The 16,681-nt window shown below is 44.2% G+C and overlaps 1 protein-coding gene across 3 annotated transcripts in view; it reads right to left on the bottom strand.

Annotated features, from left to right (window-relative positions):
- Positions 1 to 16,681, bottom strand: part of LOC139160312 (laminin subunit beta-1-like) — a 140,702-nt gene that overhangs the window by 60,236 nt on the left and 63,785 nt on the right. For all 3 annotated transcript variants that reach the window (XM_070738054.1, XM_070738056.1, XM_070738055.1), the window contains exons 10-15: positions 16,454 to 16,642; positions 11,215 to 11,394; positions 8,563 to 8,675; positions 8,389 to 8,468; positions 3,642 to 3,798; positions 806 to 958 (exon numbers count right to left, since the gene is read on the bottom strand). In XM_070738054.1, coding sequence (XP_070594155.1) covers positions 806 to 958; positions 3,642 to 3,798; positions 8,389 to 8,468; positions 8,563 to 8,675; positions 11,215 to 11,394; positions 16,454 to 16,642 — 872 coding nt within the window. The remainder of the gene's footprint in view (positions 1 to 805; positions 959 to 3,641; positions 3,799 to 8,388; positions 8,469 to 8,562; positions 8,676 to 11,214; positions 11,395 to 16,453; positions 16,643 to 16,681) is intronic.

Raw genomic sequence — 16,681 nt, 5'->3', positions numbered from 1 at the left:
CGTTCCAGTAGCCACACACATATACCCCATAATCATGTGGCAGCATTTTGAGCAATGGCATGCATTTATGCCTCTTTGCAGTATCTTATGGTGGCATGACCGTGTTTTATGATATTTTTGACCAAAAAGTGGCATTTAACCTCAAACTTGCAGCAAAACTGGCTCGCGGCGAACAATTGGTTTGCTTAATGACTACATAATTCATGTAGTGACTGCCCAAAAGACATAAAATCCTAAGAGACCAGTAAGGGGCGTACATAAGTGCACCGGTGTGCCTTTCGTCCCCTGTCCAATTGTCTTTCCTTTCTTTCACCTATCTTATATATTCTCTTTCTTTCATATATCCTCTTCTCTAAGTTCACCTTCACCCTCTTTTATATTATCACATGTCTATTTTTCTTCCTATGTATTTGTGTATTGGACAAATGAATAAATAAAATAAATAAATAAATAAAAAGGTTGATCATGCTCCAGTACAGACACGACGGCTATCTTTATCTAAGTTATATGCTGCCTGACTCCCTTTGACTCTGGGCTGCAAGAGGAGTGAACTATTCAAGGGGTTAATGTGAGAATCAGTCCCACAACTCTCTATAAATTCCCATAAACTAGTGTAGTGCAGGACAATGCCCTTTCACTGGGATCAAAATGAAATTCAGCTTTCAGTCCTGTTTGCTGAATGTGAGCTGGGAAAGAAAATCTCATCTAATTCTTTCTTCGGGAGTTGAGTCTTCTGAGAGAGCTCTGGGCAATCCCGGTTTCTCTTCCAGCATCACTTTTCCCACAGACATTTTCCCACCGTCACCTTTTGTTGAAGCTGTCGGGACCTCGAGAGCGCCCCCCGCTGCTGCAAGAGTCTTATCGTGCTGTGCTGGCGCCTCAGCCTCACTTTGCGTCCGTTCTGGACTCCGTTGTAATATTCCACACAATCCACAGGCGATTCCGGCCGCAAAGTGCCCTGTCACCGGGAGGAAAGCAGATCTCACTTTAACAATTGTTATGTGGAATTGTGTGTTTTCTGCTTTGGCCATGCAACAATCCGAAGGAGCTAAAATCTGCAAGAAGGGATCCATATTCCCCTCTACAGTGTGTATTTTGGACCCCTTGCTTGTTGGTGCCAAAAGCTTGAGTGTTGGCACCAACAATATTTGATGTTGTGATGTGTGATTTCAGCTCATGGATGGGGTTGACCTCTATCCCCAAGTTCCAAAAGAACAGGCTGAAAACTGTTAGCCATACCCTTTCCAGGCATAATACACTGTAGCATCTCTGGTTAGCCTCTTGCACTATGTAAAATACAGTGATACCTCGTCTTACAAACGCCTCGTCATACAAACTTTTTGAGATACAAACCCGGGGTTTAAGATTTTTTTGCCTCTTCTTACAAACTATTTTCACCTTACAAACCCACCGCTGCTGCTCGGATGCCCCGCCTCCGGACTTCCGTTGCCAGCGAAGCACCTGTTTTTGCGCTGCTGGGATTCCCCTGAGGCTCCCCTCCATGGGAAACTCCACCTCTGGACTTCCGTGTTTTTGTGATGCTGCAGGGGAATCCCAGCAGCGCAAAAACGGGCGCGTCGCTGGCAACGGAAGTCCAGAGGTGGGGCTTCCTAGCGAGGGGAGCCTCAATGAAATTGCAGCATCGCAAAAACACAGAGGTCCGGAGGTGAGGTTTCGAGGACTTCCGTGTTTTTGCGATGCTGCAATTTCACTGATGCTCCCTTCGCTGGGAAACCCCACCTCCGGACTTCCGTTGCCAGCAAAGCGCTCGTTTTTGTGATGCTGGGATTCCCCTGCAGCATCGCAAAAACACAGAAGTCCGGAGGTGGGGTTTCCCATGGAGGGGAGCCTCAGGGGAATCCCAGCAGTGCAAAAACGGGCGCTTCGGCTGGCAAAAGGGACAAATTTTGGCCTTGCACGCATTAATAGCTTTTCCATTGATTCCTATGGGAAACATTGTTTCGTCTTACAAACTTTTCACCTTAAGAACCTCATCCTGGAACCAATTAAGTTTGTAAGACAAGGTATCACTGTATTTTACTGATGATTCTGTGGGCGTGGCTTAGTGGGCGTGGCAGGGGAATGATACTGTAAAATCTCCATTCCCTCCCAACTCTGGGGGAAGTTTACTGCCAAATCCCCATTTCCTCCCAATCAGCTGGAACTCGGGAGACAGAAAATAGATGAGGGCAGGGCCAGTCAGAGGTGGTATTTACAAACTACCTGACATTTCTGCTACTGGTTCTGCAAACTACTCAACATTTCCGCTGTCGGTTTTCCAAACGACGAGGGTTATCTGGAAAGTAAGCTTAAAAGGCTTATAGCTCTCACAGGGAATGTTCATGGGCGAAGTTGCTATTAGTATCATGTAGCGTGAAGCCAGCGGAAGAGAACGAGCAGTGTCAGGGGTCAGTAGATCATCGACTGCCGTGAAAGTTAGAGATGAGCGTCCTCATTCCATTTCCCTCCAAGTGTGAGGTGCGTGCTGCAATATGTAATATCTGAATGCTAACGGCATGAACACTGCTGCGATGGGTGCCCAAGATTTTTCTCGCCGATTGCTGAGTTCTGAATTTTTTAGCTGAAGGAGAATGGGCAGGGCACCACTGCATTGATTGACGTATGCTCTCTGGAGTATAAAATAAGCCCGAGTTTCATCTCCTGTCACTATACAGTTGAGAAAAGCCTCGCCTTCAATCTCGAAACGGCCAAGGAATTCACGGGCAGCACTGGTTCTTGTCAATTTTGTGTGCTTCAATAAGGATCTTGGCTTCCCGCTACATGACAGCGATACCAACTTCACCCACGAACATTCCCCGCGACAGCTACGTGTCTTGTAACCTTATTTTCCGGATAACCCTCGCACTCAAAATTTCCGCCACCGTTTCTCCAGAACTGGTCAGAACCTCCTGAAACCCACCTCTGCTCTTGCAGCCTTTTCTTGTATTGTATTCCCTAGCATTCAAGCGGTCTTCACTTAAGCCATCTTCAGACCACCCGCATCCTTTCCTTTCTTGATAAATGACAATGGTTTTCTAGACCCAGACAAAGCTGCAGGTAGATACAACAGTTTTTTGCCCTACCAGACCAGATTATCTCCGGGATCGCCTTCTGCCACACAAATCCCAGCGACCGGTTAGGTCCCACAGAGTGGGCCTTCTCCGAGTCCCGTCAACTAAACAATGTCGTTTGGCGGGACCCAGGGGAAGAGCCTTCTCTGTGGCAGCCCCGACCCTCTGGAACCAACTCCCACCAGAGATTAGAATTGCCCCCACCCTCCTCGCCTTTCGTAAGCTCCTTAAAACCCACCTCTGCCATCAGGCATGGGGGAACTGAGATATTCTTTCCCCCTAGGCCTTTACAATTTATGCATGGTATGTTTGTATATATGTTTGGTTTTATAATAAGGGTTTTTTAGTTGTTTTAGAATTGGATTGTTACATGCTGTTTTTATCATTGTTGTTAGCCACCCCGAGTCCATGGAGAGGGGCGGCATACAAATCCAATAAATAAATAAATGAATGAATGAATGAATGAATGAATGAATGAATGAATGAATGAATGAATAAATAAATAAATAAATAAATAAATAAATAAATAAATAAATAAAAATTCCCTCCTCCTTTGCCCAGCACACTTACTGGGAGATCTGGACTGGTTGGAGGAAGACCAGTGGCGTGTTCAGCTTCATACGTGTAGTAGTCCAAGGGCATGCAGAAAAACCCAGGCTGCACGTCGTTGCACTGACGACCTATAAGGTGGGGCCGACAGGGACACTGGCCATCGTTCATAGAGCATCTGGAGACAGAAGGCACAACAGCAGAAAAAAATAAGCCCCCTTTATTGGAGGAGAGTTTTGCGCAAGCGCAAGGTAACTCCACCAATTAGCCACAGTTCGCCACTAAAGCTAATTGAAGTCTTCAATGAAAAACACAGCAGCGGGCTTTCTTGTAAAAATATATTTTAGTTTTCTTCTTAGCAAAATGTTTCTCTAAATAAACTGTCACCATACTTTCTCGCCACTATACCTAACTGAAGTCTTCAATGAAAAACACAGCAGCAGGCTTTCTTGTAAAAATGTATTTTACTTTTCTTCTTAGTAAAATGTTTCTCTACATAAACTATCACAATAGCTGTCACTATTACATCCACTACTGTAACTACCCACAAACCACTAGGCACTAAACCACCAACTCACAAACTACCAACCACTATAACAAACCACCCAGCACAAAGCACTCTATAACCAATCACACCCATGCAAGAGTGTTACTTCTTATATAGGTTACAACCAATCAGGTTGCAGCACAATTAGCAAACCCATGGTTACATACTGATTATGGCTTACATCAGCCTTTCCCATGGTGCAAACTGAGATATAAGAGACATAAGAGAAGGGGTGATTACGAGACTGACATGGTCTCATATACCAATGCCATATACCAAAATCCCAGCGACCAGTTAGGTCCCACAGAGTGGGTCTTCTCCGGGTCCCATCAACCAAACAATGTCGCTTGGCGGGACCCAGAGGAAGAGCCTTCTCTGTGGCGGCCCCGACCCTCTAGAACCAACTCCCCCCAGAGATTAGAATTGCCCCCACCCTCCTTGCCTTTCGTAAGCTGCTTAAAACCCACCTCTGCCGCCAGGCATGGGGGAACTAAGATACACTTTCCCCCTAGGCCTTCACAATTTTATGTATAGTATGTTTGTATGTATGATTGGTTTTTATACAATGGGTTTTTAACTGGTTTTTTAGTATTGGGTTTTGTTGTACTGTTTTACTGCTGTTGTTAGCTGCCCCGAGTCTGCGGAGAGGGGCGTCATACAAATCCAATTAAAAATAATAATAATAATAATAATAATAATAATAATAATAATAATAATAATATACCAAAATGTCCTTCCTGTTAATGATTACTTCACCTTTAACCACAGCAATACACGAGCACGTAATAGATTCAAACTGAATGAAAACCGCTCCAAACTCGATTGCAGAAAATATGACTTCAGCAATAGAGTGATCAACGCCTGGGATGCACTAACTGACTTTGTGGTTTCTTCTCCAAACCCCAAAAACTTTAACCTTAGATTGTCTACAGTCAACCTCTCCCCGTTTCTAAGAGGTCTGTAAGGGGTGTGCTTAAATGCACCGTTGTGCCTACCATCCCTGTCCTACTGTCCTATTGTCCTCTTTTATTATTATTTTTTCCTTTTGCACAAGTCAAAAAGAGGGCGGTGAAAATATTTACTGACCCCCCCACATCCTGGACACAAATTATTTCAACTCCTACCCTCAAAACGTCGCTACAGAGCACTGCACACCAAGACATCTAGACACAAGAACAGTTTTTCCCCCAAACGCCATCACTCTACAAGTGTTTTTCAACCAGTGTGCCGTGAGACATGGTCAGGTGTGCCACGAAAAAGGAAGCTCAGGTTCCGGTCTCACAACTTTTTGCAGAGAGAGAGAGAGAGGGTGTGTGTGTGAGAGAGAGAGAAAGAAAAAGAAAGAAAGCAAGAGAGAAAGAGAGAGAGAGAGAAAGCAAGAGAGAGAAAGAAAAGACAAAGAGAGAGAAAGCAAGTGTCAGAGAGAAAGAAAGCAAGAGAGAGAGAGAGAAAGCAAGAGAGAAAGAAAGCAAGAGAGAGAGAGAGAGAAAAGGAGAGGAAGGAAGAGAGAGAGAGAAATGAGCAAAAAGGGGAGGAAAAAAAGAGAAATGAGAAAATGATTGAGATAGAGAATGAGAGGAAAGAGAGAGAAACAAAAGAGAGAGAGAAGTGACTCTTGATTTAAAGCATATGATAAAAAGATCCCAAAGAATAAGAGAGAGAAAACCCCCCAGCCCTCACCTGTTTTTGGAAATGGTTCAAAAGTGTGTATACAAACACACACACAGGGGTGGGGAGGAGACAGGGATGGAAAAAGATAGGAGAGTGTGCCCCAGGATTTTAAAATGTAAAAAATGTGCCGCGGCTCAAAAAAGGTTGAAAATCACTGCTCTACAAAACAAATAATTTACTCAACACTGTCAAACTTTTTACTAAGTCTGCACTTTTATTTCTACTAGTTTTTTTCCTCGTCATTCACCCTTTTCCTCCCACTTATGACTGAAGGACTGTAACTTGTTGCTTGTATCCTTAAGATTTTTATTAATATTGATTGTGTCTTTTTGCTTATTTGACCCCCATGACAATCACTAACCACATGACCCTTGACAAATCTATATTTTCTTTTACGTACACTGAGAGCATACCGCACCAAAGACACAATTCCTTGTGTGTCCAATCACACTTGGCCAATAAAGAATTCTATTTTACTTATGTTATGTTTATACAAACTATTACTATCCTATACATGTTTGACAAATAAATAAAATAAAATAAAATAAATTATTGGTCAAGAAGAGAGCTCGATTGTCAAATGCATCTTCAAGCAAGGAATCCTGATCCAATTAGGCTTTGCTTTGGTAAGCAAAAATTCAAGGCTGAATCAGCCTATTCCAAACAGGGCTGGATGCAATAAGGAGTATCACATTTTTTGCAGCACCGTGCAAAATTCCCCAAAATTCTCCGATTCAGTCTTGCAAAACGCAACGGGTGTTATCACAGCAGACAGCCGAGGCCCCCACTCGTGGAGTGCCAACATTCCACCCACGCCCTCTCTTGCAATCCTTTTCTTGCCTTGCCATGTTTAGTTTTGCGATGAGAAAAACAAATATCTTTTGGGGTCTGTTTGGCTGCCTTAAGCCTTGCATCAGGTCACAGGACACTGCAAGGCAGTTTGCCAGCTGCAGAAAAAAAAGGGGAATGCCATGTTCCTGGAAGGTTTCAAGAGGCAATTGGCCCAACTCCAAATCTCAAGAAGTGTTTGCATCTTGTATCACAAAATATCTGTGTTGTGAGTAGAGATCTTGGAAGTTGAGTTGGGAGAAAATTGGCCCAAAATTGGTAGAGGTGTGAGCACGAGAACCCCGTCTCACCAGATGGTTGGTTCACCCAGCCCAAAAGAAGAGTAACTTGGGGGGCACTAGGACCCAGAGGAGAACTTTTGCAATAACTATTGCTAAGCTAAGCAGGGCCTTTGGGGGAGACACACTGAGAATACAGTAAAATGGCCCCCAAAGGACCAGCCCCTGTTCCCAAAGCGCTTTGGTCTGGTTCCTGGTAGTTTTCTCAAATGCATTCAGGTATAAGCAATGATGGGCTACCAAAATTTTTACTACCACACTGTGGGCGTGGCTTATGCATTTTGTTTCAACATCTTTCAGTGCAAATTGGGTGCTCTGGGGTGGAGCTCCATTTTCACTACCCCACTGCGTTCCCTCCTGTCTGGGCAGTAGCCCACCCCTGATTATCTACTATATAAAGTGCTTGTACACTCACACACGCACAGCTCTTCTAAAATTATACACATTCAACCTCATTTACTGCATTAGGAAAAACATATCCAGAACCCAGAAGGGAGAAAAAGAAAAAAAAAATATCAAAATTTTGCTACTGGTACTGTGTGCCTGACCGTACCTGTAGGAGCCCATCACTAGGTATAAGTTATCATTTTGTGAAATTTCATTTGGTACAAAAAAAAAAGAAAGAAAGAAGGAAAGAAAGGAAAGGAAGGAAGGAAGGAAGGAAGGAAAGGAAGGAAAGAAGGAAGGAAGGAAGGAAGGAAGGAAAGAAAGAAAGAAAGGAAAGGAAGGAAGGAAGGAAGGAAGGAAAGAAAGGAAAGAAGGAAAGAAAGAAAGAAAGGAAGGAAAGGAAGGAAGGAAGGAAAGAAGGAAAGAAGGAAGGAAGGAAGGAAAGGAAGGAAGGAAGGAAGGAAGGAAAGAAGGAAAGAAAGAAAGGAAAGGAAGGAAGGAAGGAAAGAAAGGAAGGAAGGAAGGAAGGAAAGAAAGGAAAGAAGGAAGGAAGGAAGGAAAGAAAGAAAGAAAGGAAAGAAGGAAAGAAAGAAAGAAAGAAAGGAAAGAAAGAAAGAAAGGAAAGAAGGAAGGAAAGAAAGAAAGAAAGAAAGGAAGGAAGGAAAGGAAGGAAGGAAGGAAAGGAAGGAAGGAAGGAAGGAAAGAAAGAAAGGAAGGAAAGAAAGGAAGGAAGGAAGGAAGGAAGGAAGAAAAGTGCTTAAATGTAGTTTTGATACTCAAAAGCTAGAATCCCTATTTGTGCTCAATGTTGAAGAATGTTAGTGCTGTTGCAATGAACTGCTTAAGTGTGTTGTGGCGAACTGCTTAAGGGTGTTATTACAGAATTTGACCACTAGCCATGGAGCTAATTTGTGAAGCTCTATTTTCAGGACCTGTCAATTCAGAATTCTCAGCTGGTGGAGAAGCAGACGGTCTCTCAGGAGCCACTTAAAATCTTTCCTTCTGCCCTTTGGTGTCCCGCTCACCGCATTCCTACCTATTGTCGTAGGCACCTCCAAAATCACAAGCACAGCTTCGGCAGCCTGCCACATCGTAGCTCAAACCCCAGTATTCAGGCTGTGAAAGGGAGAAGGACCAAACACACCCATTAGGGACTGGGCTCAAAATATGCACAGCACAAATCCAATTGATACAACAATCACTCACTCACCAAACACTGGTCGCAGTATTGCCCAGTGACGAAACGCTTGCAATAGCAATCACCGCTGGTCTGGTCACAGGGGCTGCTATCGGTGGTGATCCCACGAAGGTCGCACCTGCAGGCTGAGAACACACACCAGTAATTTCCGTGGGATCCGTGTCTGGTCTTTAAAAAGTGGGGTAGGAAACCTAAAACTCATGAGGACTGATAGAAAAAAATACAGTGGCGCCTCTACTTACGAACTTAATTCGTTCCATGACCAGGTTCTTAAGTAGAAAGGTTTGTAAGAAGTAATTTTTTCCCATAGGAATTAATGTAAAAGCAAATAATGCATGCGATTGGGGAAACGACAGGGAGGGTGGGGGCCCTGTTTCCTCCCAGGAGATTCCTAGAGAGGCCCCACGGAGGCTTCTCCCCCCTTTTCCAGCCCTGTTTCCTCCCAGGAGATTCCTAGAGCGGCCCTATGGAGGCTTCTCTCTGCCTTTTCCAGCCCTGTTTCCTCCCAGGAGATTCCTAGAGAGGTCTCACAGAGGCTTCTCCCCCCTTTTCCAGCCCTGTTTCCTCCCAGGAGATTCCTAGAGCGGCCCTATGGAGGCTTCTCTCTGCCTTTTCCAGCCCTGTTTCCTCCCAGGAGATTCCTAGAGAGGTCTCACAGAGGCTTCTCCCCCCTTTTCCAGCCCTGTTTCCTCCCAGGAGATTCCTAGAGAGGTTCTCACAGAGGCTTCTCCCCGCCTTTTCCAGTCCTGTTTCCTCTCAGGATATTCCTAGAGAGGCCCCACAGAGGCTTCTCTCTGCCTTTTCCAGCCCTGTTTCCTCCCAGGAGATTCCTGGAGAGGTCTCACAGAGGCTTCTCTCCCCTTTTCCAGCCCTGTTTCCTCCCAGGAGATTCCTAGAGAGGTCTCACAGAGGCTTCTCCCCCCTTTTCCAGCCCTGTTTCCTCCCAGGAGATTCCTAGAGCGGCCCTATGGAGGCTTCTCTGTGCCTTTTCCAGCCCTGTTTCCTCCCAGGAGATTCCTAGAGAGGTCCCACAGAGGCTTCTTCCTGCCTTTTCCAGCCCTGTTTCCTCCCAGGAGATTCCTAGAGAGGTCCCACAAAGGCTTCTCCCCACCTTTCCCAGCCCTGTTTCCTCTCAGGAGATTCCTAGAGAGGCTCCACAGAGGCTTCTCCCCACCTTTTCCAGCCCTGTTTCCTCCCAGGAGATTCCTAGAGAGGCTCCACAGAGGCTTCTCCCCACCTTTTCCAGCCCTGTTTCCTCCCAGGAGATTCCTAGAGAGGCTCCACAGAGGCTTCTCCCCGCCTTTTCCAGCCCTGTTTCCTCCCAGGAGATTCCTAGAGAGGCCCCACGGAGGCTTCTCCCTGCCTTTTCCAGTTAGAGTTTGGGAGGCTCAGGTTTGTAAGTGGAAAATGGTTCTTGAAAAGAGGCAAAAAAATCTTGAACACCTGGTTCTCATCTAGAAAAGTTCATAAGTAGAGGCATTTGTAGGTAGAGGTATCACTGTATTTGTAGCTCAAGGTTGAACTGGGTGTCGGGGCTCTGAGCTTGGTTGTTTTCTTGCTGATGTTTCATTGCCCAACTGAGTAACATCATCAGTGCTAGAGGGGAACGGGGTTTGTCTCTGTGCTCTCCTCAACAGGCAGCAAAGGGCAGCCATTCGCGGACCTACTGGAACACTCAGGAGGGGGGCGCGGGAGCGGGCCCTTCCTGTGCATGCATAGAGTCATGGCCGAAGCCATTCCGCCTGGGAGCTACCAGCGGGAAGAAATCCTGCAGGGAGGAAAGGATTTCTTCCTGCTGGCAGCTCCTGGCCGGAATGGACCACCGCCACCTTCACCACGTAGGAACCCAGCCCCTTGGCTGCCGGCAAACAGAAATTCACTCCATTTAGTCCCATCCAAGAGATGCCAGAAGGAAGAAATCTAGGGCTAAACGGGGCGCCTTTGCCGGAAGCCACGGGGTTGGGTCCTGTGCCGCGGCGGTCCATTCCAGCCGGGAGCTGCCAGCAGGAAGAAATCATTTCCTTCCTGCAGGATGTCTTCCTTCTGGTGGCTCCTGGATGGGATGCATCACCGTCGCACAGGACCAGGCCCCATGGCTTTTTACTGAAAGAGTAGTAGATCCTTGGAACAAACTTCTAGCAGATGTGGTTGGTAAATCCAGTCACTGAATTTAAACATGCCTGGGATAAACATATATCCATCCTAAGATAAAATATAGGAAATAGTATAAGGGCAGACTAAATGGACCATGAGGTCTTTTTCTGCCGCCAATCTTCTATGTTTCTATGTATTTAGTGATTTATTAAACTGTTCAGGAAGTTTTATGACTTGAAACCACAAGGGGGTTGTTCAATCAATCATGTCTGATTTTATAATCTTTTTATCCATGATTGTGAAAATAATTGTTGCAATTGCTATGGGAGTTGTTAAATGAACCGTGCCGTCATTACATGAATCTGGCTTCTCCCATTGACTTTGCTTATCGGAAGCCAGGTGGAGAAGATCGCAAATGGTGAGCCCAGGACATTGCAACCTTCAGTTCAGGAGTGGAATGCTTCCAGGTCTTTTTCTGCCGTCAATCTTCTATGTTTCTGTGACTATCCGTGGCCACTCTGTGGCCATTCCTGCAGCCACACAGTTTTCCCAGGCCACCTTGTTACTTACGTTGACAGCCAAGAGGTTCGTTGAGGCTCAGCCCGTAAAAGCCTTCCTTGCAGCTGTCACAACGCACGCCTTTGACGTTCTCTTTGCAGCGACACTGTCCTGCAATCATGCCCAGCATTGTGTCCGTATGACTGTCACACACACCTCCATCCGAAGAGCCCGCTGGGTCACAGTCGCAGGCTACGAGACGAAAGAGGAAAAGGGTCTATGTGGTGATGAAGCGATGGGTAAATTGGATCGGCAGAACTAGGCCTCGTCTGCTGTTCATTTTATCTGCAAAACACACTGAAGACTCCATACAACCAACCCACATTGATGGCGATTCCCAGAAATAGTGATTTGTTCACCTCTGTTTTCCGCTTGGAGCAGATTCAGGAAGACCAGGCTAACTTTGGTTTTACAAAATAATTCAAGATCTTCCAGGCCCCGGTCCCTGTTGATACTGGCCTGTCCACGTTTCTCTCATTTCACCCAATAAGGCAGGGGTGTCAAACTCAATTTCATTGTGGGCAGGTGGCTGTCACAGCCCAAAAATTATTTATTTATTTATTTATTTATTCATTCATTCATTCATTCATTCATTCATTCATTCATTCATTCATTTATTTATTGGATTTGTATGGCTTCCCTCTCCATAGACTTGGGGCGGTTAACAACAATGATAAAAACAGCATGTAACAATCCAATCCAATACTAAAATAACTAAAACAAATCTTATTATAAAAACCAAACATATATACAGACATACCATGCGTAAATTGTAAAGGCCTAGGGAGAAAGAGTATCTCAATTCCCCCGTTCCTGGCGGCAGAGGTGGGTTCTAAGAAGTTTACGAAAGGCGAGGAGGGTGGGGGCAATTCTAATCTCTGGGGGGAGTTGGTTCCAAAGGGCCGGGGCCGCCACAGAGAAGGTTCTTCCCCTGGGTCCCGCCAAATGACATTGTTTAGTTGACGAGACCCGGAGAAGGCCCACTCTGTGTGACCTAACTGGTCGCTGGGATTCGTGCAGCAGAAGGCGGTCCCTGAGATAATCTGGTCCGGTGCCATGAAGGGCTTTATAGGTCATAACTAACACTTTGAATTGTGACCGGAAAGTGATTGGCAGCCAGTGCAGGCCGTGGAGTGTTGGTGGGCAGATCTTGGAAGCCCCACGATGGCTCTCACGGCTGCGTTCTGCACGATCTGAAGTTTCTGAACACTCTTCAAAGGTAGCCCCATATAGAGAGCGTTGCAGTAGTCAAACCTCGAGGTGATGAGGGCATGAGTGACTATGAGCAGTGACTCCTGGTCCAAATAGGGCTGCAACTGGTGCACCAGGCGAACCTGGGCAAATGCTCTCCTCGCCAGAGCTGAAAGATGGTGCTTTAACGTGAGCTGTGGATCGAGGAGGACGCCCAAGTTGCAAACCCTCTCTGAGGGGGTCAATAATTCCCCCCCCCCCAGGGTAATGGACGGACAGATGGAAAGATGGACAAGTCCTTTGTTGTTTCCAGGGAGGCCTCGGGGGTGGGGAGATCTAAGCATCCTGTGCCCTGGTTATGGCTCATAGGCCTTGAGTTTGAGACCCCTACTCTAAGGAGATGAACACATTCTTGGAGGGAAGAGTAATAGCAACAGCAACAGCATTTAGACGTATATATCACTTCATAGTGCTTTTACAGCTCTTTCTAAGTGGCTTATAGAATCAGCCTATTGCCCCCAACAATCTGGGTCCTCATTTTACCCACCTGGGAAGGATGGAAGGATGAATCAACCTAGAGCCGGTGGTGGGATCTGAACTGCTGAACTACAGCTAGTCGTTAGGTGAAGTAGCCTACAGCGCTGCAATCTAACCACTGCGCTACCCTGGCTATTACACACAAACATGCCGGAACATGAGCCGGGATGGCGCAGCAGGTAGAGTGCAGTACTGCAGGCCACTAAAGCTGACTATAGATCTGTAAGTCAGGGTTCAAATCTCAACACCGGCTCAAGGTTGACTCAGCCTTCCATCCTTCCGAGGTGGGTAAAATGAGGACCCGGATTGTGGGGGCAATATGCTGGCTCTGTTAAAAAGTGCTATTGCTAACATGTTGTAAGCCACTCTGAGTCTAAGGAGAAGGGCGGCATAAAAATCGAATAAATAAATAACATGCATTTTGGTAGTGCTTAGTGCACAGGAAAAGCAAACATTTGATTGTCCGAAGATGTTGATATTTATTTATTTATTTATTTATTTATTTATTGATTGATTTTGTTCAATACACAATGAGAGTTTTAGTGTGTGTGTGTGTGTGTGTGTGTGTGTATATATGTTTTGTTTTGTTTTATGTCGAATCACCCTGGTATATTTTAAGGAACGTCACAGCTCCTTTTTTGCCTCTAGGCCCAACCCAGGACCACTACAAGGCAGTTAATATATTTTATAGCCGACAACTATATTCTGTATGTGCTAAAAACAGCTAAAAACATTTAACATATATATATATATATATATATATATATATATATATATATATATATATATATATTTGTTTTCGTAAATTTTCACGGGTATATGTATGTAGATTGTTCTGAGTTCGGGTTTTGCCCTGTGTAATATTTTGCATAGACATGCAAAATATTACACAGGGCAAAACCCGAACTCAGAACAATCTACATATATATATATACACACACACACACATACACATAGTAAAATACATGATGAAGGTTATAGAGGAGATACTCATAGCAAAATATATCTAAGAAAGAATAGAAAAGAAGATATAGTAATAGAACACATCAATGAAAGAATAGAAGAAGAGATATAGGAATAGAAGAAAGGTATAGGAGATATAGGAGAGCAATAGGACAGGGGACAGAAGGCACTCTAGTGCACTTGTACTCGCCCCTTACTGACCTCGTAGGAATCTGGATAGGTCAACCGTAGATAATCTAAGGGTAAAGTGTTGGGGGTTTGGGGATGACACTATGGAGTTTGGTAATGAGTTCCACGCTTCGACAACTCGGTGACTGAAGTCATATTTTTTACAGTCAAGTTTGGAGCGGTTAATATTAAGTTTAAATCTGTTGTGTGCTCTTGTGTTGTTGTCGTTGAAGCTGAAGTAGTCCTGAGCCACGGAATGAGAATCCAAAGGGAAACAACCTTGTGACTCATTTCAGGCTCTTGTTTCAATCAAAAAGCTGGACTGAACCCTCGTTTTAGAATCGAACTGCACTGGCTGCTAAAGAAGATTATGGGATCATAGAGGGCAGAACCATCCAGAACCATCCAGCGTGTGAATCAAACCCAGGGGGTGTTGTGTGCAGTATTCATTTCTACTGAGTTCTTCTGACAGCTTATTACGTAATCCACTTCCAGTCCTTTCCTCTGGAGGAAAGCCCCAGTAATACCTTACAAGCCACAGAGCCTTTTGTACAGATCAATACATCCTGGAAGGACTCAACATGTTAACACCTGTTTTGCTGACAAGTTTAAAAATGGCTAGCAATTTAACCAATGGGGATTTAAAAATAGATCGAGAGTCAAGAGAGCGAACTTGGTGCAGTGGTTAAGGTCTCAGGCTGGAAACTGAGAGACTGTGACTTTTTCTCCTGCTTCAGCCAGATGGGGGCCCATTAGGCCAGTCATTTTCTCTAAGCCCTAGGATGGAGGCAATGGCTAACCCCTTTTTAAAAAGCTTGCCAGGGATTTGTCCAGATAATCTCCAACAATCAGATACAATGGGGGGGGGGGGAATAAATAATGAAAGAATGAAAAATTTTCAGTTCCTATAGAGTGTTTTTCATTTCATTTCATTTCATTTCATTTTATTGGATTTGCATGCCGCCCCTCTCCGTAGACTCGGGGCGGCTAACAACAGTGGTAAAAACAACGTGCGACAATCCAATGTTAAAGAAGCTAAAAACCCTTATTTTAAAACCAATCATGCATACAAACGTACCATACATAAATTGTAGAAGCCTAGGGGGAAAGAATATCTTAATTCCCCCATGCCTGACGACAGAGGTGGGTTTTAAGAAGCTTGCGAAAGGCAAGAAGGGTGGGGGCTATTCTAATCTCTGGGGGGAGTTGGTTCCAGAGGGCAAAACCATTTACTTTTAGTCATATAGAATAGAATAGAATAGAATAGAATAGAATAGAATTCTTTATTGGACAAGTGTGATTGGAGAAACGAGGAATTTGTCTTTGGTGCATATGCTCTCAGTGTACATAAGGAGAATAAAATACATTCACCAAGAACCATAAGACACAATACTTCCTACTCCTAGGTTACTAATAAGCAATCAAATCGTACTAGGAGACAAATAAATAGCAATTTAGACTTATATACCGCTTCATAGTGCTTTTACAGCCCTCTCTAAGTGGTTTACAGAATCAACATATTGCCCCCAACAGTCTGGGTCTTCATTTCACCCACTTCGGAAGGATGGAAGGCTGAGTCCACATTGAGCTGGTGGTGAGAACTGAACTGCTGAACTAGAGGTAGCAGTTAGATGAAGTAGCCTGCAGTGCTGCACTCTAAACACCGCGCCACCCTGGCTTCATTATTTAAAAGCAATATAAATTGTTATAAACAATATAAATTGTTAAAAACAATATTATTATTATTGTTGTTGTTGTTGTTATTGTTGTTGTTGTTATTATTATTATTATTGTTATTATTTATTAGATTTGTATGCCACCCCTCTCTGAAGACAATATAATATATAAATATAAATTGTTAAAAACAATATAAATTGTTATAAACAATATAAATTGTTAAAAACAATATTATTGTTATTGTTATTGTTATTGTTATTGTCATTGTCATTGTCGTTGTCGTTGTCGTTGTTGTTGTTTTGTTATTATTATTATTATTTATTAGATTTGTATGCCGCCCCTCTCCGAAGCCAATATAATACATAAATATAAATTGTTAAAAACAATATAAATTGTTATTGTTTAAAAACAATATAAATTGAAAGATGCAAGCAACATGGTTGTAGTAATAAGAGATAGATACTAGAAAGGAAGAGAAAAAATAATTGTATTACTGTGTCGTGGGAATTAGCTGTTAAGCAGAGTGATGGCATTTGAGGAAAAAACTGTCCTTGCATTTAGTTGTTTTAGTGTCATTTTGAGGATAGAAGCTGAAACAATTTATGTCCAGAATGTGAGGGGTTCTGGAGTCTGAACATAAATATACACATAAATTAAGATTACTTCCTCTTTTCTCTATGGGGCATGCAAGGAGAATGTGACCTATGGTACTTACGAATGCATGCCGTTTGGGCCCTGATGTCAGCCAGTGGGTTGCGGTAGAAGAAGGGCTTGCAGCTCTGGCAGTGGTGGCCCATGGTGTTGTGCTGGCACTCATCACAGACCCCGCCACTGGTGTTACCTGTAGCCAGGTAGACAGCTATGTCGAAGTGGCACCGGTGGGAGTGTTCGTTGCAGTTGCACTCTGGAGAGAAGGCAGGAAAGTGATTTAGTAGCCTGAATC

This window comes from Erythrolamprus reginae, chromosome 2, assembly GCF_031021105.1.
Source record: "Erythrolamprus reginae isolate rEryReg1 chromosome 2, rEryReg1.hap1, whole genome shotgun sequence".
Taxonomy (NCBI): domain Eukaryota; kingdom Metazoa; phylum Chordata; class Lepidosauria; order Squamata; family Dipsadidae; genus Erythrolamprus; species Erythrolamprus reginae.
This window is presented reverse-complemented; position numbering and strand designations above follow the sequence as displayed.